This window comes from Somniosus microcephalus, unplaced genomic scaffold (genome assembly GCF_052327205.1).
Source record: "Somniosus microcephalus isolate GS21.2 unplaced genomic scaffold, FLI_Smic_1.0 unresolved_chr4, whole genome shotgun sequence".
NCBI classification, from domain to species: Eukaryota; Metazoa; Chordata; class Chondrichthyes; order Squaliformes; family Somniosidae; genus Somniosus; species Somniosus microcephalus.
The window spans coordinates 19,070,885-19,092,215 of record NW_028225182.1 but is presented as its reverse complement, the minus strand read 5'-3'; the positions used below and the strand labels follow the sequence as shown (position 1 = coordinate 19,092,215).

Genomic DNA, 21,331 nt, shown 5'->3' with positions numbered 1-21,331 from the left:
AACGTGGCCAGAAATCCTTCCACCACTTCATACAGTTCCCCAAAGGGAACAGTGTGAAGACACGTCTGATGACGACCATCTGTTTGATTGCCTCTTTGTATCTCTCCATCGCCAGGATCTGTGCTAGTTTCTGCATGTTTATATAATTTTTCTTTCAGTTTTATCTTGACTCTGCCTCTTCCGCCATCCATGGCTGGGTTTTTTGAGTAATTACAGCTCTTGCCCCACAGGGGTATAAACTGCTTCTGTATCACATTCAGTTATTTTTTGAACACCTCCCACTGATCTTCGGTCATTTTACCCATTAACAGATTTACCCAGTTTACTGTGGACAGTCTCTGCCTCATCGTTTTGTAGTCAGCCTTACCTAAATCTAGAATCTTAGTAGCTGTTTCGCCTTCCTCCCTTTCAAACACAATGTTGAAATCAATCATTTTATGATCGCTATGGGATAAATGTTCACGCACCATTAGACTGTTAACTAAATCTGTCTCATTACTCATTATTATATCCAATATGGCCTGCCCCCTTGTTGGTTCTGGGACATATTGTTTCAGAAAACTATCCTGAGCACACTCAAGAAATTCACTACCTTTCTGACATGAGCTCATCTATTTATCCCAATCTATGTGAACGTTTAAATTCCCCATTAAAGCCACTGTCATTACTACATGCTTGTCTCATCTCTGCATTAACGCATTCTGCCACTTCACAGCTGTCTGTCCCTGCACATAGACACTCTCTCTCTCTCTGTCTGTCTGTCTGTCCCTGCACACACACAGTCTCTCTGACTCTGTCTCGCTCTCTGTCTGTCTCTCTCTCTCTCTGCCTGTCCCTGCACACACTCAAATTCAAATTCAAATGCTTTATTGGCATGAAAGTTTACAGGGAACCATATTGCCAAAGCTTACATAACAAAAAGTACAGGGTTTCCAACATTCTGTAGGTGTCAAACGTTTTTGACCCTCGTTGGGTACAGACAGTATTAATTTAAACAGTCATTGGCCCTCGTTGGGTGCATTCAGTATTAATTTAAAACAGTCGTTGGGTACATTCGGTATTAATTTAAACATTTTTAGAGTATATATGCTATGGGTGTGCTCGTTAGTCACTCACTGTTCCTCAGGTTGTGACATGTTGTTACATATTGGGCACCAAGATATGGTCTGTCTCCCTCCCCCAGGACTATTCTTAATTTTGACAGGTCATCCAATTCTTTGAAATCTGGGGTTGTAAGGCTGAGCTTGTCAAAATATATGTTTCTTGTCTTGTTGAATTTTTCACATTTTAGGAGGAAGTGCACCTCTGTCTCAACCTCGCCGGCCAGACAGTGATCACATATTCTATTTTCTTTAGGTTGCCAGGATTTCTTGTATCTTCCTTTTTCAATTGCCAGTTGGTGGTCGCTTAGTCTGTATCTGGTGAGGGTCTGTCTCTGTTTTGTGTCTCTGATGGTCGAGAGATAGTCTGCCAGTTTATATTCTCTTTTTAGGGCCCGGTAGCATTCTAATCTGCTTTGGCTTTTGGTTATTTTGTTCCAATGTCCCAGGTAGGTTTCTTTGCATTGTTTAATGATTTGGTTCACTCGGATTGGTGTTTGGGGAGCAGTGTTGGTCTGGGACTGGTCAGGGTCCGGCTGGGTAGGAGAACTTAGTTTCAGTAACATCTGACTCAGGGGACTCGTTTCTGGGTTCAGCTCTTGGGTCTGGAGGGCTTTAAAATGAAGGGTGTCTGGGGAACTAGATTTGAGGTGATTTAGAAAGTTTAGTGCTCGTTTTTGGATGTTTATTATCAGTGGGTATCTGCCTAGTTCGGCTCTACATGCATTTGTTGGTGTTTTCCTTTGGGTGCGAAGAATGCTTCGGCAAAATTCTGCATGTAGGGCTTCTATTGTGTGTTTTTCCCATTTAGTGTAGCTATGGTGATTGAGTGGGCCCCATACTTCACTACCATACAGCGCAATGGGCAGGATTATACTATCAAATATTTTGAGCCAGATTTTGATTGGAATTTGGATGTTGTAGAATTTTCTTTTTATTGCATATAGGGCTCGTCGGGCTTTTTCTTTTAGTGCATTCACTGCTATGTTGAAGCTCCCTGATGCTGTAATGGTTAGACCAAGGTAAGTGTAGCTCATAGTGTGTCCTATGATGGTATCACTCTCTCTCTCTCTGTCTGTCTGTCTCTCTCTGTCCCTGCACACACTCACAGTCTCTCTGTCTCTTTCCCTGTACACACTATGACTCTCACATTGTGTTTGTGTTTCTATATTTCGGTCTGGACCTCCTGTGTTTTGTTACTCATGGGCTCACATTCCTTTCCCATCCGTTTGTAATCTTGGGTCTAATTTTGGTTGTTTTACAGGGCTCCTGCCAGGGGCTGGAAAGCAGATGCCTGTGGCCAGGTTGGGACCTGCGACAGGCGGGGTTTATGTAACAGTGGGTGGGACAGTCCCTGATGGAGCCGGTGTCCGACCGTGGACGTCCGTTGATGGGGTGTTGGTTCCAGTGGCTGTTTGATTTATCTTGAACTCCGCCCGGTGCCGGTCTCTGTAACAAAGTTCATGTCATTCTCTTACAGATCGAATCCAGGCTGGGAGTCTACGGGATCTCTTCAGACCAGGTGGGATACAACTCGCAACCTTCAGATTAACCTGCTGCCCGGGGGAGGGGGGGAGAGAGAGAGAGAGAGACGGAGAGGGGGGGGGAAGAGAGACAGAGAGGGGGGGGGGAAAGAGAGGGGGAGAGAGAAAGGGAGGAGGGGGAGAGAGAGGAGGGGGAGAGAGAGGAGGGGGAGAGAGAGGAGGGGGAGAGAGAGGAGGGGGAGAGAGAGGAGGGGGAGAGAGGGGGGGGGAGAGAGAGAGGGAGAGTGAGGGGGGGAGAGAGAGGAGGGGGAGAGAGAGAGGGGGGGAAGAGAGGGGGGTGAGGGGAAGAGAGGGGGGGAGGGGGGAGAGAGAGAGAGGGGGGGAGGGGGGAAGAGGGGAGAGAGAGAGAGGGGGGGAGAGAGAGGGGGGAAGGGGAAAGAGAGGGGGGAGGGGGAGAGAGGGGGAGGGAGGGAGTGAGGGGGGAGAGAGAGGGGGAGCGAGAGAGAGGGGGAGGGAGGGGGGAGAGAGAGGGGGAGGGGGAGGGAGTGGGGAGAGAGGGGGAGGGAGTGGGGAGAGGGGGAGGGGGAGGGAAGAGAGGGGGGAGGGGGAGAGAGAGAGGGGGGGAGGGGAGGGGGAAGAGAGGGGAGAGAGAGGGGGAGAGAGAGGGGGGAGAGGGGGAGGGGGAGGGAGTGGGGAGAGAGGGGGAGGGAGGGGGGAGGGGGAGAGAGAGGGAGGGGAGGGAGAGAGAGCGAGGGGGAGGGATGGTTAGAGGGAGGGGGAGGGGGCAGAGAGAGGGAGGGAGCGGGAGGGCATAGGGAGGGAGGGGGAGGGTGAGAGAGGGAGGGAGGGGGCGAGGGCGAGAGAGGGAGGGAGGGAGGGGGAGAGAGGGAGGGTGGGGGTGAAGACCATTGACCAGAAACTTAACTAGACCAGCCACTTAAATACAGAGGCTGGGTATTCTGGGGCGAGTGTCTCACCTCCTGACTCCCCAAAGCCTTTCCACCATCTACAAGGCACAAGTCAGGAGTGTGATGGAATACTCTCCACTTGCCTGGATGAGTGCAGCTCCAACAACACTCAAGAAGCTCGACACCATCCAAGACAAAGCAGCCCGCTTGATTGGCACCCCATCCACCACCTTAAACATTCACTCCCTCCACCACCGGCGCACCGTGGCTGCAGTGTGTACCATCTACAAGATGCACTGCAGCAACTCGCCAAGGCTTCTTCGGCAGCACCTCCCAAACCCGCGACCTCTTCCACCTAGAAGGTCAAGGGCAGCGGGCGCATGGGAACACCACCACCTCCAAGTTCCCCTCCAAGTCTCACACCATCCTGACTTGGAAATATATCGCCGATCCTTCATTGTCACTCGGTCAAAATCCTGGAACTCCCTCCCTAACAGCACTGTGGGAGCACCTTCACCACACGGACTGCAGCGGTTCAAGAAAGCGGCTCACCACCACCTTCTCGGGCAATTAGGGATGGGAAATAATAGCTGGCCTTGCCAGCGACGCCCATGTCCCATAAACGAATAAAAAAGACGGATGGAGGGTGGGTGGAAAAGGAGAGGGGGGAGGGGAAGACAGACAGAGAGGGAGAGGAAGAGTGAGGGGATAACCATGTGGAGGGGGAGAAGGGAGGGGTGAGGTGAAGAGGGTGAAAGAGAAATGGAGGAGGAGGAGGAGGTGGGAGAGACATGGAGGGGAGAGGTTTAGAGATGGGGAAGGGAGAGAGACAGAAGAGGAGGGGGAGAGACAGGGGGAGAGGGAATAGGTGGGGTGGGGAAGGGAAATGCGGAGAAGGGTTGGGGAGGAGGGTGGGGGAAGGGGGGGAAGGAGAGGGAGAGACTTGGGGGAGGGACTAAGAGAGGAGCAGGGAGGGAGAAAGGGAGAGAGATGGAGGGCGAGACAGGGAGGGGGAGAGGGAAGAAGGGTGTGCGAGGGGCGGGTCTTCGGTCTCTGCCTTAATCTCCGTTCCTTAGCCACGGTCTCGGGCTGAACCAGACTCTTCTCTCCTTGGTTTCGACCACATGTCCACCCCATCACCAAGACAACCTCCTTGCACCTCCGTAACCTCGCCCGGCTCCGCCCCTGCCTCAGCTCATCCGTTGCTGAAACCCTCATCCATGCCTTTGTTACCTCTAGACTCGACCATTCCACCGCATTCCTGGCTGGCCTCCCACATTCCACCCGACGTAAACATCCAAAACTTGGCTGCCCGTGTCCTAACTCGTACCAAGTTCCATTCGCCCATCACCCCTGTGCTCGCTGACCTACATTGACTCCCGGTTAAGCAACGCCTCGATTTCAAAATTCTCATCCTTGTTTACAAATCCCTCCATGGCCTCGCCCCTCCCCATCTCTGTAATCTCCCCGCCTTCAGCTGGTAAGGCCCAGAGCTCTGGAATTATCTCCCTAAACCTCTCCGGCTCTCTACCTCTCTCTCCTCCTTTAAGATGATCTTTAAAACCTACATCCTATCTGTCCTAATATCTCCTTATATGGCTCGGTGTCAAATTTTGTTTGATAACGCTCCTGTGAAGTGCCTTGGGATGTTTTACGATGTTTAAGATGATATATCAATACAAGTTGTTGTTGGGAGTGCGTGTGTCATGTAGATCTGTGCGAGGTGTTGCTGTGGGTGTCTGAGGTGTGGGTGTGGGTGTGTGAGGTGCATGTGTGAGTGACATTGGCGTGCGCGAGGGGAGGGTGCGTGCGAGGGGAAGGCTTGTGAGAGGGGCGGGTGGGCGAGGGGAGGGGAGGGCATGGGGAGGGCGCGGGCAAGGGGAAGGCTTGTGTGAGGGGGCGGTGTGCGAGGGGAGGGCACGTGAGAGGTGGTGTGTGCGAGGGGCGGGGGCACGTGCGAGGGGAGGGGCGCGTGCGAGGGGAAGGGGCGCGTGCGAGGGGAAGGGGTGTGTGCGAGGGGAGGCAAGGGGAAGGGTGCGCGAGGGGTGGGCGTGCGAGGGGTGGTGTCTGCGCGAGGGGTGGTGTGTGCGCGCGCGAGGGGTGGTGTGTGTGCACGCGCATGCGCGAGGGGAGGGGGCGTGCGCGAGGGGAGGGGCGTGCGCGAGGGGAGGGGGCGCGTGAGAGGGGAGGGGGTGCGTGCGAGGGGAAGTGTGTGCGAGGGGCGGGGGCGTGTGCGAGGGGAGGGGGCGCGTGCGAAGGGAAGTGTGCGCGTGGGAAGGGAAGTGTGCGCGAGGGGAGGGGGCGCGTGCGAGGGGAGGGGGCGCGTGCGAGGGGAGGGCATTATCTTCACTGTCGATGAACTCGCGCCTCTCACACTATCCGTTACTCTAACAGCGAAAGGAGATGATGCGATCACGCTGGAATCACACGATGCTACAGACTTCCTGCGAACCGCGTCCACACGAATCAAACGCCACGCCAAGTGGTACCAACAGAACCCGGACTTCCAGTCCTGGTACAAGTATTACCAGAAAATTGGCCACACTGAAGGGGTGAGCACCACCACTGGGGGTCAGAAGGGGTAAATGTCCTGACTGGGGGTCTGTGCCACTGTGGGTTTGAAGATTCAGTGTCGAGACTGGAGTCACGGGAAGTCTGGCGTTTGACGGGCCTTTCCAACATCAAAACTACTAGAGACCATTGTCAAGGACAAAGTTCATTGTCACTTGGAGACTCATGGGTTAATGAGGGACAGCCACCATGGATTTGTTAAAGGCAAATCATGTCTAACTAACCCGACTGAGTTCTTTGATGAGGTAACAAAAAGGGTTGATGAGGGTAGTGCGGCTGATTTTGTGTAAATGGACTTTCAAAAGGCGTTTGATAAAGTGCCCCGTCTTAGGCTTGTTCAGAAAATAGAAGCATATGTGATTAAAGGACGGTGGTAACTTGGGTACGTAATTGACTAAAGGACAGGAGGCAGAGAGTAGTGGTGAGCGGAGGTGGTCCTGACTATGCAGTGGGGTCCCCCCAGGGGTCAGTATTGGGACCATTGCATTTCTTGTTATATATAAATGACCTGGGGTTTGGTACAATTTTGAAGTTTGCGGATGATACAAAACTTGGCAACGCAGTAAATAGTGAGCAGGGTAGTAGCAGACTTCGGGAGGACATTGGCAGACTGGTGAAATGGGGGCAGGCATGTGGCAGATGCAGTTTAGTGCGGATAAGTGTGAAGTGATGCAGTTTGAGAGGAACAACATGGAGAGGCTGTATAATCTAAATGGTACTATTTTGAAGGGGATTCAAGAAGAGAGGGACCTGGGGGTGCCAAGTCACAAATCTTTGAAAGTGGCAGGGTATGTTGATAAGGTGGTTAAGAAAGCATTTGAGTTACTTGGCTTTGTAAATAGGAACATTGAACAGAAAAACAAGGAAGTCAAGCTAAACCTGTACAAATCACAGGTTAGGCCTCAGCTGGAGAATTATGTACAATTCTGGGCATCACACTTCAGGTACAGAGGCAGTTTACCAGGATGATACCAGGGATGAGGGAGTTCAGTTATGAGGTTATGGGGAAAGAGCAGGGCGAGTAGGACTAGGTAGCTCTTTCACAGAGCCGGAACAGGCAAGGTTGGCCTCCCTCTGTGCTCTATGATTCTATTTCCCAATGTTGGGATTCATGGGACTCTCCCAAATGTTGCATTTATAGGAACTTCCCAGTGAGGAGAGATATGGGGACATCCCAGTGAGGAGAGATATGGAGACATCCCAGTGAGGTGAGATAGGGAGACATCCCAGTGAGGAGAGATATGGAGACATCCCAGTGAGGAGAGATATGGAGACATCCCAGTGAGGAGAGATATGGAGACATCCCAGAGAGGCGAGATATGGAGACATCCCAGTGAGGGGAGATGGGGAGACATCCCAGTGAGGGGAGATAGGGAGACATCCCAGTGAGGAGAGATATGGAGACATCCCAGTGAGGGGAGATATGGAGACATCCCAGTGAGGGGAGATATGGAGACATCCCAGTGAGGGGAGATATGGAGACATCCCAGTGAGGGGAGATAGGGAGACATCCCAGTGAGGGGAGATAGGGAGACATCCCAGTGAGGTGAGATATGGAGACATCCCAGTGAGGGGAGATATGGAGACATCCCAGTGAGGGGAGATATGGAGACATCCCAGTGAGGGGAGATATGGAGACATCCCAGTGAGGAGAGATATGGAGACATCCCAGTGAGGAGAGATATGGAGACATCCCAGTGAGGAGAGATATGGAGACATCCCAGTGAGGAGAGATATGGAGACATCCCAGTGAGGGGAGATATGGAGACATCCCAGTGAGGAGAGATATGGAGACATCCCAGTGAGGGGAGATAGGGAGACATCCCAGTGAGGAGAGATATGGAGACATCCCAGTGAGGAGAGATATGGAGACATCCCAGTGAGGGGAGATATGGAGACATCCCAGTGAGGGGAGATATGGAGACATCCCAGTGAGGAGAGATATGGAGACATCCCAGTGAGGGGAGATAGGGAGACATCCCAGTGAGGAGAGATATGGAGACATCCCAGTGAGGAGAGATATGGAGACATCCCAGTGAGGGGAGATATGGAGACATCCCAGTGAGGAGAGATAGGGAGACATCCCAGTGAGGGGAGATATGGAGACATCCCAGTGAGGGGAGATATGGAGACATCCCAGTGAGGGGAGATATGGAGACATCCCAGTGAGGGGAGATATGGAGACATCCCAGTGAGGGGAGATATGGAGACATCCCAGTGAGGGGAGATAGGGAGACATCCCAGTGAGGGGAGATATGGAGACATCCCAGCGAGGGGAGATAGGGAGACATCCCAGTGAGGGGAGATAGGGAGAGATCCCAGCGAGGGGAGATAGGGAGACGTCCCAGCGAGGGGAGATAGGGAGACGTCCCAGCGAGGGGAGATAGGGAGACATCCCAGTGAGGGGAGATATGGAGACATCCCAGTGAGGGGAGATATGGAGAGATCCCAGTGAGGGGAGATATGGGGATATCTCAGCGAGGGAAGATAGGGAGACATCCCAGCGAGGGGAGATAGAAACATAGAAGATAGGAGCAGGAGTAGGCCATTCGGCCCTTCGAGCCTGCTCCGCCATTCAACGAGATCATGGCTGATCATCCAAACCCTAGCACCCGGTCCCTACACCGACAACCATCCCACCCAAGCCCTATCCCCGTAACCCCACGTATTTAATCCCCCCTAACACTAAGGGTCAATTTTTATCATGGCCAATCAACCTAACCGGCACATCTTTGGACTGTGGGAGGAAACCGGAGCACCCGGAGGAAACCCACGCAAACACGGGGAGAATGTGCAAACTCCACACAGACAGTCGCCCGAGGCCGGATTTGAACCCGGGTCCCTGGCGCTGTGAGGCAACAGTGCTAACCACTATGCCACCGTGCTGCCGAGATATGGGGACGTCCCAGTGAGGGGAGATATGGAGACATCCCAGTGAGGGGAGATAGGGAGACATCCCAGTGAGGGGAGATAGGGAGTGCAGGGAAGTGAGGAGGAATGGGGACAACAACAACAGTTTGCATTTATATAGCGCCTTTAATGCAGTAAAACATTCCAAGGCTATTCACAGGAGCGTGATCAGGCAAAGTCTGACACCGAGCTACCCAAGGAGATATTAGGGCAGGTGACCAAAAGCTTGGTCAAAGAGGTAGGTTTTAAGGAGCGTCTTAAAGGAGGGAAGAGAATTCCAGAGCCTATGGCCCAGGCAGCTGTAGGCACGGCCACCTATGGTGGAATGATTAAAACTGTTGATGCTCAAGAGGCCAGAATTGGAGGAGCGCAGCGATCTCGGAGGATTGTACAGCTGGCGTAGGTTAGAAAGAAAGACTTGCATTTCTGCAGCGCCTTTCACAACCTCAGGACATCCCAAAGCACTTCACAGTCAATGAAGTAGTTTTGAAGTGCAGTCACTGTTGTAATGTAGGAAACACAGCAGCCAATTTGTGCACAGCAAGCTCCCACAAACAGCAATGTGATAATGACCAGATAATCTGTTTTTGTTATGTTGATTGAGGGATAAGTATTGGCCCCAGGACACCGGGGAGAAACTCCCCTGCTCTTCTTCAAAATCGTGCCATGGGATCTTTTACGTCCAGCTGCAAGAGCAAACGGGGCCTGGGTTAAACGTCTCATCCGAAAGACGGCACCTCCGACAGTGCAGCACTCTCTCAGCACGGCACTGGGAGTGTCAGCCTAGCTTTCTGTGCTCAAGTCTCTGGAGTGGGACTTGAACCCACAACCTTCTGACTCCGAGGCGAGAGAGTGCTGCCCACCTAGCCACAGCTGACACTGCAGAGATAGGGAGGGGCGAGGCCATGGAGGGATTTGAAAACAAAGATGAGAATTTTTAAATCGAGGTGTTGCCGGACTGGGAGCCAATGAATGTGAGTGAGCACAGGGATGGTGGGTGAACGGGGCTTGGCACGAGTTAAGATACGGGTAGCAGATTTTTGAATGAGCTTACGTTTATGGGGGGTGGAAGCTGGGAGGCCAGGAGAGCGTTGGAATAGTCAAGTCGAGTGGTAATAAAGGCATGGATGAGGGTTCCAGTAGCAGATGAGCTGAGGTAGGGGCGGAGTCCAGCGATGTTACGGAAGTGGAAGTAGGCGGTCTTGGTGATGGAGAGGATGTGTGGTCGGAAGCTCAGCTCAGGGTCAAATAGGACACCAAGATTGTGAATGGTGTGGTTCAGCCTCAGACAGTAACCAGAGAGAGGGGTGGAGTCGATGGCTAGGGAACGGAGTTTGGGACGGGGGACCGAAGAAAATGCCTTCGGTCTTTCCAATATTTATTTGTAGGAAATTTCTGCTCAGTCGGATAACAGTGTGACAAATCAGAGACAGTGGAGGGGTTGAGAGAGGTGGTGGTGAGGTAGAGCTGGGTGTCATCAGCGTACATGTGGAAACTGACGTCGTGTTTTCGGATGATGTCGCTGAGGGGCAGCATGTAGATGAGAAATAGGAGGGGCCAAGGAGAGATTCCAGAGGTAACAACGCGGGAGCGGGAAGAGAAGCCGTTGCAGGTGATTCTCTGGCTACGATTAGATAGATAAGAATGGAACCAGACCAGTGCAGTCCCACCCAGCTGGACGATGGTGGAGAGGCGTTGGAGAAGGATGGAGTAGTTAACCATGTCAAAGGCTGCAGCCAGGTCGAGAAGGATGAGAAGGGAAAGTTGACCTTTTGTCAGATTCACATAGGATGTCATTTGTGAGTTTGATAAGAGCTATTTCAGTACTATGGCAGGGGCAGAAACCCACTTGGAGGGATTCAGTCATGGAGTTCTGGGAAAGATGGGTATGGATTTGGGAGCTGACAACACATTGGAAATGAATTTGGAGAGGGGGCTGTAGTTTGCAAGGACAGAGGGGTCAAGGGTTGTTTTTCTGAGGAGGGGGTGATGATGGCAGGTTTGTTAAGGAAGTGGTATCAAGTCACATGATTAGGCAGAGTCAACATGGTTTTATGAAAGGGAAATCGTGTTTGTACAATTTTATTAGAGCTTTTTGAGGATGTAACTATCAGGGTAGATAAAGGGGAACCAGTGGATGTAGTATATTTAGATTTCCAAAAGGCATTCGATAAGGTGCCACATAAAAAATTACACAAGATTAGGGCTCATGGGGTTGGGGGTAATATAGTAGCATGGATAGAGGACTGGCTAACTGACAGAAAACAGAGAGTAGGGATAAACGGATCTTTTTCAGGTTGGCAGGCTGTAACTAGTGGGGTGCCGCAAGGATCAGTGTTGGGGCCTCAGCTATTTACAGTCTATGGCCTAGAAATTCACTGGCCTTAGCGCCGCTTTTGAGGCGCTAGAGGGCCTAGCGCCGAAGTTATGGCCAGTCTAGAAATTGACAGGGGCCCTAAATCGGCGTTAGGCCGGTAGCGCTGCGCCGGCACCGATGACGTCATCGGTGTGCGCAGCGTCCCGGTTGCCATGGTAACCCGCCCGAACTCGGAAATTGAGTTGCGGCCGCCTCGCCCGTGGCAGCCGCAAGCAACGTTCTGGCAGAGGTGCCTTACAGAACTTTGCGCCGGCGCATTAAAGGCCCCGCGGCGGCCGGCCGCTTTCCCGCCGGCCGCCTGGCCGCAGCTCCCTCCCCGGACTTCCCCCCCCCGGAACAGAAGCAAGCCCGGCACTTGTCCGAGGTGCCGGGCTCATTTTTAAAAAGATTATCGCGGGCCGCGGCCGGGTGCAGGCAGCTCCTCCTTAACGGAAAGAGGAGGCCTGCACTTCCCGAGCCTGCCGCACCGCAGCGGGCGCCGCAGCGCTGGAAGAGCGCCGCAATGCGGCGCCAGTTTTGAGGCGCTGAGACCCCTCAGTAGCGCCGGCAGCCGTTTGGGCGCGGCGCTGCTGAATTTTTGGCGCGCGCAGGGGGACTTAGCGCCGGCACTAACTTCCGGCGCTAAAGCCCTCGCTGCGCCAAAACCGAATTTCTAGGCCCATATCAATGACCTAGATGAAGGGACCGAGTGTAATCTATCCAAGTTTGCTGATGATACAAAGCTAGGTGGGACAGTAAGCTGTGAGGAGAACACAGTCTGCAAAGGGATATAGATAGACTGAGTGAGTGGGCAGTAAGGTGGCAGATGGAGTATAATGTAGTGAAATGTGAGGTTATTCACTTTGGTAGGAAGAATAGAAAAACAGAATATTTTTTAAATAGTGAGAAACTTTCAAATGTTGGTGTTCACAGAGATTTAGGTGGCCTCGTGCAAGAAAGCGAGCGTGCAGGTACAGCAAGCAATAAGGAAGGCAAATGGCATGTTGGCCCTTATTGCAAGGGGGTTGGAGTATAAGAGTAAGGAAGTCTTGCTACAATTGTACAGGGCCTTGGTGAGACCACACCTGGAGTACTGGGCACAGTTTTGGTCTCCTTATCGAAGGAAGGATATACTTGCTTTGGAGGCGGTGCAACGAAGGTTCACTAGATTGATTCCTGGGATGAGAGGGCTGTCCTATGATGAGAGATTGTGTAGAATGGGCCGATACTCTCTGGAGTTTAGAAGAATGAGAGGTGATCTCATTGAAACATACAAGATTCTGAGGGGGATTGACAGGGTCGATGCTGAGAGGCTGTTTCCCCTGGCTGGAGTGTCTAGAACTAGGGGGCATAGTCTCAGGATAATGGGTCGGCCATTTAAGACTGAGATGAGGAGGCATTTCTTCACTCAGAGGGTTGTGAATCTTTGGAATTCTCTGCCCCAGAGGGCTGTGAATGCTGAGTCGTTGAGTATATTCAAGGCTGAGATCGATTTTTGGACTCTAGGGGAATCAAGGGATTTGGCGATCGGGCGGGAAAGTGGAGTTGAGGTTGATGATCAGCCGTGATCTTATTGAATGGCGGAGCAGGCTCAAGGGCCCGTATGGCCTACTCCTGCTCTTACTTCTTATGTTCTTATGTTTGAAGGGGAGGGGGAACCGTTAACAGTATCAGCTAGCAAAAGGGCCAGGAAGGGAAGTTGAGTGGTCAGCAGTTTAGTGGGAATAGAGTCGAGGGAGCAGGAGGCGGGTCTGATGGACAAGTTGAGCTCGGAGAGGGCATGAGGGGAGATAGGGGAGAAACTAGAGAAAGATGCAAGTTCAGGGCTAGGGCAGGGGGAAACCTTAGAGGAAGTTTAGCCCAGTGGGCTAGGGGAAGGAAGGGAAGTGGCAGAGGCAGCTGAACGGTTGGTCTCAATCTTAGTGACAAAGAACTCCATGAGTTCCTCGCTCTTGTTGGAGGCGAGGTTGGAGGAGACAGGGGAGAGGGGTTTAAGAAAACGGTTTGCAGTAGAGAAGAGAAGCTTCTTTAGGGAGCGGAAATGAGGGCTGTACCAGAGAGAATGACCAGGGTGAGAGAGAGTAATGGTTTTAATGGGGACAGGTGGAGGTGAGGGTGTGATTAAGCAGATTGGTAGCTACGGAAATGTCGTGGTGAATGGAGGGCCAAAGGCTGGTCAGTTGGGAGTTTGAAAGTGCTGTTGTAAGACACTTGGGAGATCGTTATTTCCCAGTGGCAGACAAAAAGGAATTGAGATTGTGGTGTGGGGGGAATGTGGGTGGAGAGCGACACAAGGAAGTGCTCAGAGATGGCCTTATCTGTGATTGACACAGTGGAAGGAGCTTAGGCCACGTGAGATGGCGAGGTCAAGGGGATGGCTGTGAATATGGGTTGAGGAGTTTACATGGAGGGAGAGATTAAGGGAGGATAGGGAGGCAGTGAACTCCGAGGAAAGCGAGCGCTTGGCGAGTTGAGATGGAGGTTGAAAGCACCGAGGACGAGAAGTTGCTTGGTGTGGAGGCGGAGGGAGGAAAGCAGTGAGGATATCTTGGTGAGAAACGTGACAGTGAGGGGGTCCCAGGCCAGAGAGGGGTGGGGGGTCCCAGAGTGGAGTCGCAGGGCGGGGTGGGGGGTGCGGAGGTCCCAGAGCAGGGAGTGGTGGGGAGGGGGCAGTCCCAGGGCAGAGAGGGGGTGGGTCCCAGGGTAGAGAGGGGGTGGGTCCCAGGGCAGAGAGGCGAGTCCCAGAGCAGGAGGGGGGCCCAGGGCAGGGAATGTGGGGGTTGGGGGGGTCCCAGGGCAGAGGGGGTGGATTGGGGGGGGGGGGGTCCCAGGGCAGAAAGGGGGGCGGGTCCCAGGGCAGAGAAGGTGGATGGGGCGGGGGGTCCCAGTGCAGAGGAGGGCGGGTCCCAGGGCAGAGAAGGTGGAGGGAGTCTCAGGTCAGAGAGGGGGACGGGTCCCAGGGCAGAGAGGGTGGAGGGGGCGGGGTGGGTCCCAAGGCAAAGAGTGGGGGGGTGCGGAGTTCCCAGGGCAGAGAGGGGGCGGGTCCCAGAGCAGGAGGGGGGCCCAGGGCAGAGAATGTGGAGGGTGGGGTGTGGTTCCAGGGCAGAGAGGATGGAGGGGGCGGGGGGAGTCTCAGGTCAGAGAGGGGGGCGGGTCCCAGGGCAGAGAGCATGGGGGGGGGGGGTAAGGTCCCAGGACAGAGTGCAGGAGGGAGGTCCCATAGCAGAGAGTGTGGGGGGGTGGGGGGGAGGGCGCGTGTGGTCCCGGGACACAGTGGGGTGTCCCAGGCCAGTGAAGAGGTGGGTTGCAGGGCAGAGTGCAGGAGGGAGGTCCCAGGGCAGACAGTGGGGGGGGGGGGCGGGGTGGTCCCAGGTCGGAGAGGCGGGTCCCAGGGCGGAGAGCATGGGGGGGGGGTGCGCGTGGTCCCGGGGCACAGTGGGGTGTCCCAGGCCAGTGAAGAGGTGGGTTGCAGGGCAGAGTGCAGGAGGGAGGTCCCAGGGCAGACAGTGCGGGGTGGTCCCAGGTCGGAGAGGCGGGTCGCAGGGCAGAGAGCAGGAGGGAGGTCCCAGGGCAGACAGTGCGGGGTGGTCCCAGGTCGGAGAGGCGGGTCGCAGGGCAGAGTGCAGGAGGGAGGTCCCAGGGCGGAGAGCATGGGGGGGGTGCACGTGGTCCCGGGGCACAGTGGGGTGTCCCAGGCCAGTGAAGAGGTGGGTTGCAGGGCAGAGTGCAGGAGGGAGGTCCCAGGGCGGAGAGCATGGGGTGGGGGGGGGGGGGGTCCGCGTGGTCCCGGGGTATCCCAGGCCAGTGAAGAGGTGGGTCACAGGGCAGAGTGCAGGAGGGAGGTCCCAGGGCGGAGAGCATGGGGGGGGGTGCGCGTGGTCCCGGGGCACAGTGGGGTGTCCCAGGCCAGTGAAGAGGTGGGTTGCAGGGCAGAGTGCAGGAGGGAGGTCCCAGGGCGGAGAGCATGGGGTGGGGGGGGGGGGTCCGCGTGGTCCCGGGGTATCCCAGGCCAGTGAAGAGGTGGGTCGCAGGGCAGAGTGCAGGAGGGAGGTCCCAGGGCGGAGAGCGCGTGGTCCCAGGGCACAGTGGGGTGTCCCAGGCCAGTGAAGAGGTGGGTCGCAGGGCAGAGAGCAGGAGGGAGGTTCCAGGGCGGAGAGCATGGGGGGGTGCGCGTGGTCCCGGGGCACAGTGGGGTGTCCCAGGCCAGTGAAGAGGCCAATCTCCAGATGATTTCTCACTATTCCATCTCCCCTTTTCTTCATTGATACAGCTGTATGAAATCGACCGGATTCGGTTAATCTATCTGCAGATGAGACATCTGGAGGACGTTTATGGTAAGGATGCTCCGTTCTATCAGTACACTATTGGCCTCGCGCCAACACATGGGAATGTCAAAGGGGTATCCGTACCCTCCTGTGACCCCAAGACAGATCGGAACTGTAAGTCGCAGCCTCCAGCCCCTAAGGCCCCTGTGGCCCAGCCTCCGCCTGCACCCCCTAAGGCTCAGTATCAGACGTCACCTCAGCTGTCCTGTAACACTCATGATCCAGCATGTCTTCTACAATATTTCTACTACTTCATGGGAAACATTCAGAAAGACGCTGACTGCAATCCCAAAACCGATCCCAAGTGCTCACGGGGAGCAAGAGCACTGCCCTGTGACCCCAAATATGATTCTACCTGTGCTCCTTCCAAACCTGCAGCAAGACCCTACAAGCCCACGGAGTATGACTGCAACCCCATGTACGATCCCGATTGCAATGAAGAGGAAGACAACAGAGGAGGCCAGCGACCAGGACCTGCACCGACTGACTTCGAGGTCCCAGAGGATGATGAGGAATCGGAGGACGAAGATGAAATTGACCCCTATGATCCACATTATCCTGGTTCCTATTATTATAATCCACACGGTGCGTCTCCATATGGAAATCCACACGGTGCGTCTCCATATGGAAATCCACACGGTGCGTCTCCATATGGAAATCCACACGGTGCGTCTCCATATGGAAATCCACACGGTGCGTCTCCATATGGAAATCCACACGGTGCGTCTCCATATGGAAATCCACACAGTGCGTCTCCATATGGAAATCCACACGGTGCGTCTCCATATGAATCTCCTCATAACTCCCCATATGAATCACCTCGTAACTCCCCATATGAATCTCCTCATAACTCCCCATATGAATCACCTCGTAACTCCCCATATGAATCTCCCTATGGTGCGCCATATGCATCTCCCTATAACTCACCATATGGATCTCCTCATAACTTCCCATATGAATCTCCTTATGGCCCTCAATATGGTCACGAAGATGAAGATGAGGATGAGGAGGATGACGAGTATTAACTGTGCTAATACAACTGTATTCCAAGACAGCAGGACAAGAGACCGTGAATGCGTTCTCCCCCTTACGCTTCACTATAATGTGTGATTTTAAAAATATATGTATTATTCTGATCAGAGACAGGCTCGCGTTGTGATTTACAAAGGAATCCGTGAGGTTGTGAGGAATTAGGCCGGGCCCCTGGGCTCCAACACATGCCCACTTGGAGACAGCAGTCTCGGGCTCCCAGGTCTCTCCCCTCTACTCCTTACTCATAACAGGCTCGAATCATGGCTACAAGACAGAAAATTGTCTTCTGCTCATTTTCTTCAGTATGGTTTAAAGAACAGTAAATGCCCATGTCACTTTGGATTGGGCTGCAGTGTAGCTTGCTTGGGAATATCACAGGACAGAACATAAACACAAGAACATAGTTCGGAGCAGGAGTAGGCCACAAGGCCCCTCGAGCCTGTTCCGCCATTCAATAAGATCATGGCTGATCATCTATCTTAAGTCCACTTTCCCAGATTCACAACCCTGAGTGAAGAAATTCCTCCTCATCTCGGTCTTAAATGGCCGACTCCTTATCCTGAGACTCTGCCCCCTAGTTCTAGACTCTCCAGCCAGGGGAAACAACCTCTCTACCCTGTCAATCCCCCTCAGAATCTTATATGTTTCAATGAGATCGCCTCTCATTCTGCTAAACTCCAGAGAATCGGCCCATTCTACACAATCTCTCCTCATAGGACAGCCCCCTCATCCCAGGAATCAATCTAATGAACCTTCGTTGCACCGTCTCCAACACAAGTATCTCCTGTCTGAGATAAGGAGACCAAAACTGTGCCCAGTACTCCAGGTGTGGTCTCACCTGTACAAGACTTCCTTACTCTTATACTCCAACCCCCTTTGCAATAAAGGTCAACATGCCATTTGCCTTCCTAATTGCTTGCTGTACCTGCGTGCTAGCTTTCTGTGTTTCCTGTACGAGGACACCCAAATCTCTGTAACAAGGTACTGCTGCCTTCTTACCAGGTTATTACATTAAACAGACCAGACAAGACATGTTCCTAGTAATGGATGGACAGTGGGAGGTGCAGGCTTCACAGGGCTAGGAAGTGTGTAAAAATGGGGAAGGTAGCCAAAGGGACCTGGATTCTGTGCTGAGATCAGGTCGAGCTGCAGGAGGCAGCCTGTACAGTCCCTGAATGGGGTGAGTGGGGCTGATGTAGCGCTCCTGCCTCATGTAATTCATGACTTTTTCCACATTATTTAACTAGCAGGGACAGGGTACTGAGTTTGGATGATCAGCCATGATCTCATTGAATGGTGGAGCAGGCTCGAGGGGCCGAATGGCTTACTCCTGCTCCTATCTTCTATGTTTCTATGCAACTAAAACTTGCCCCACCCCCCTACCCCGAGGCTGTCCACTTTGAAGGGGCAGTTAGGGAACAGTGGGCAGGTTCCTGAGCAATCTGAAGCCGGACACACGTCAGTCGGGGGCCGGATTACTGGGCCAAGGCTGCCAAGGATCCGGTCTCCGAGTCCAATACCTTTTTGCACAGGTCTCTTCGCTTGAAATATAAAGGCTATTTTTATACATTTCTGGCTATACTCAGCCTCCCAAGTGCAGCTCTGAACCCAGACCGTCAGTGAGCCAATCGTAGCCAAAACCTACCTAGCCTTCTCGTCTGTGTATAGGGAGGGGTGCGGGGAGGAAGGGTTGGTTTGGGAAGAACTGGGCCCGGCCTCCCCATTGCATGACTGTCAGGAGAACTCCGCAGGACTCAGGTCAGTGAATCAGCTGGGTCCCTCCCATCCCGGGTCCGTGAATCAGCTGGCTCCCTCCCATCCCGGGTCAAACAGCTGGCTCCCTCCCATCCAGAGTCAAACAGCCGGCTCCCTCCCATCCATCCACCCCGGGGAAGGGGCACGGGGGCGTAAAGGGCCCGGCTCTCAGCTGGCTGTGGCAGTACCTTTCGCAGTGCTTGGGGAGAAGGTCCTGTGTCCTGCTGTCTTGGAGTTCACTTTGTTTCATATCATTCTATTGTTAAAATGTGATATTAAAAGAGTATTTGTTGGTTGTATAAAAGCTAAGTTCGCTCGCCGACGAGTGAGAAGTACAGAGCATTCTGTTTCAATCAGACTCCGATCGTCCCGTCCAGTCAGACTCCGATCGTCCCGTCCCATCCAGTCAGACTCCGATCGTCCCGTCCAGTCAGACGCCGATCGTCCCGTCCCGTCCAGTCAGACTCCGGTCGTCCCGTCCAGTCAGACGCCGATCGTCCCGTCCCGTCCAGTCAGACTCCGATCGTCCCGTCCCGTCCAGTCAGACTCCGATCGTCCCGTCCCGTCAGACTCCGATCGTCCCGTCCCGTCAGACTCCGATCGTCCCGTCCCGTCCAGTCAGACTCCGATCGTCCCGTCCCGTCCAGTCAGACGCCGATCGTCCCGTCCCGTCCAGTCAGACTCCGATCGTCCCGTCCCGTCAGACTCCGATCGTCCCGTCCAGTCAGACTCCGATCGTCCCGTCCCGTCCAGTCAGACTCCGATCGTCCCGTCCCGTCCAGTCAGACGCCGATCGTCCCGTCCCGTCCAGTCAGACGCCGATCGTCCCGTCCCGTCCAGTCAGACTCCGATCGTCCCGTCCCGTCCAGTCAGACTCCGATCGTCCCGTCCAGTCAGACTCCGATCGTCCCGTCCAGTCAGACTCCGATCGTCCCGTCCCGTCCAGTCAGACTCCGATCATCCCGTCCAGACTCCGATCGTCCCGTCCAGTCAGACTCCGATCGTCCCGTCCCGTCCAGTCAGACTCCGATCGTCCCGTCCAGTCAGACTCCGATCGTCCCGTCCCGTCCAGTCAGACTCCGATCGTCCCGTCCCATCCAGTCAGACTCCGATCGTCCCGTCCAGTCAGACTCCGATCGTCCCGTCCCGTCCAGTCAGACTCCGATCGTCCCGTCCAGTCAGACTCCGATCGTCCCGTCCAGTCAGACTCCGATCGTCCCGTCCAGTCAGATTCCGATCGTCCCGTCCCGTCAGACTCCGATCGTCCAGTCAGACTCCGATCGTCCCGTCCCGTCCAGTCAGACTCCGATCGTCCCGTCCAGTCAGACTCCGATCGTCCCGTCCCGTCCAGTCAGACTCCGATCGTCCCGTCCCGTCCAGTCAGACTCCGATCGTCCCGTCCAGTCAGACTCCGATCGTCCCGTCCAGTCAGACTCCGATCGTCCCGTCCCGTCCAGTCAGACTCCGATCGTCCCGTCCCGTCCAGTCAGACTCCGATCGTCCCGTCCAGTCAGAATCCGATCGTCCCGTCCCATCCAGTCAGACTCCGATCGTCCCGTCCCGTCCAGTCAGACTCCGATCGTCCCGTCCCGTTCAGTCAGACGCCGATCGTCCCGTCCCGTCCAGTCAGACGCCGATCGTCCCGTCCCGTTCAGTCAGACGCCGATCGTCCCGTCCCGTTTGATTCAGATGCTGATTTACTCAATGTTGGGAGCAATCTGTCTCGCTGCTGCCAGTTGTTGCTGTAACTGTACTTGGCTATTGTTGTGATCAATAAATTCCGCTGTACACCAGCCGCTATCTGTCTGCTTTGTACTGGGCTTCGCGCGATCACCAGCACCCCGGCAGCATTCTGCAGTGTGATATCAGGGTCACACTGACTGTACAGAGATCAGGGGCTGTGATTTCAGGTTCACACTGACTGAACAGAGATCGGGCGCCGTGGTATAGAGTCATAACGGCACAGAAGGAGGCCATTCGGCCCATCGAGTCCGTGCCAGCTCTCTGCAGAGCAATCCAGTCAGTCCCATTCCCCCGCTCTATCCCCGTAGCCCTGCAAGTTTATTTCCCTCAAGTGCCTATCCAGTCTCCCCTCGAAAACATTGAGTGTCTCCGCTTCCACCACTTCTGTCGGCAGCGAGTTCCAGGTCCTCACCACTCGCTGCGTAAAAAAGTTTTCCCTCACATCCCCCCTGTATCTCTTGCCCAAAACCTTAAATCTGTGTCTCCTAGTCCTTGTACCATCAACTAGTGGGAACAGCCTTTCCCCGTCTAGCCTACCCAAACCCGTCATAATCTTGTACACCTCTATCAAATCACCCCTCAACCTCCTTTGCTCTAATGAAAACAAATCCAGCTTCTCCAACCTGTCCTTGTAGCTAAGATCCCCCATCCCCAGAACCATTCTGGTAAATCTCCTCTGCACCCTCTCAAGGGCCTTCACATCCTTCCTAAAGTGTGGTGACCAGAACTGGACGCAATACTCCAGTTGTGGCCTAACCAGCGCTTTATAAAGGTTCAGCATAACTTCTCTACTTTTGTACTCAATACCTCTATTTATGAAGCCCAAGATCCCATATGCTTTGCTAACCACTCTCTCAATATGTCCTGCCACCTTCAGGGACCTATGCACATTAACTCCCAGGTCCCTCTGTCCCTGCACACTCTTTAAAACTGTGCCATTAAGTGTATATTGCTTCTCCCTGTTCCTTCTGCCAAAATGTATCACCTCACACTTCTCTGTATTAAATTCCATCTGCCACTTGTCTGCCCATTCTGCTAGCCTTTCTGTCCTGTTGCAGTTGACTGGTATCATCCTCACTGTTTGCCACACCCCCAAGTTTGGTGTCATTGGCAAATTTAGAAATTCTACACTGTATTCCAATATCCA

General features: G+C 54.0%; 1 protein-coding gene across 1 annotated transcript; it reads left to right on the top strand.

The window, feature by feature from the left end:
* The first annotated feature begins 2,576 nt into the window (after positions 1 to 2,576).
* and4 (actinodin4) lies at positions 2,577 to 18,300 on the top strand. Its single transcript, XM_085977205.1, has 3 exons — positions 2,577 to 2,622; positions 5,887 to 6,044; positions 15,600 to 18,300. Exon 3 carries the CDS (start codon positions 15,639 to 15,641, stop codon positions 16,677 to 16,679), a length of 1,041 nt encoding a protein of 346 aa, XP_085833331.1. The 5' UTR covers positions 2,577 to 2,622; positions 5,887 to 6,044; positions 15,600 to 15,638; the 3' UTR covers positions 16,680 to 18,300.
* The last annotated feature ends 3,031 nt before the right edge of the window (positions 18,301 to 21,331 follow it).

Excerpts from the sequence above, each read along its gene's own strand:
- and4 (XM_085977205.1), top strand. The coding sequence starts at position 15,639 with ATGAGACATCTGGAGGACGTTTATGGTAAGGATGCTCCGTTCTATCAG.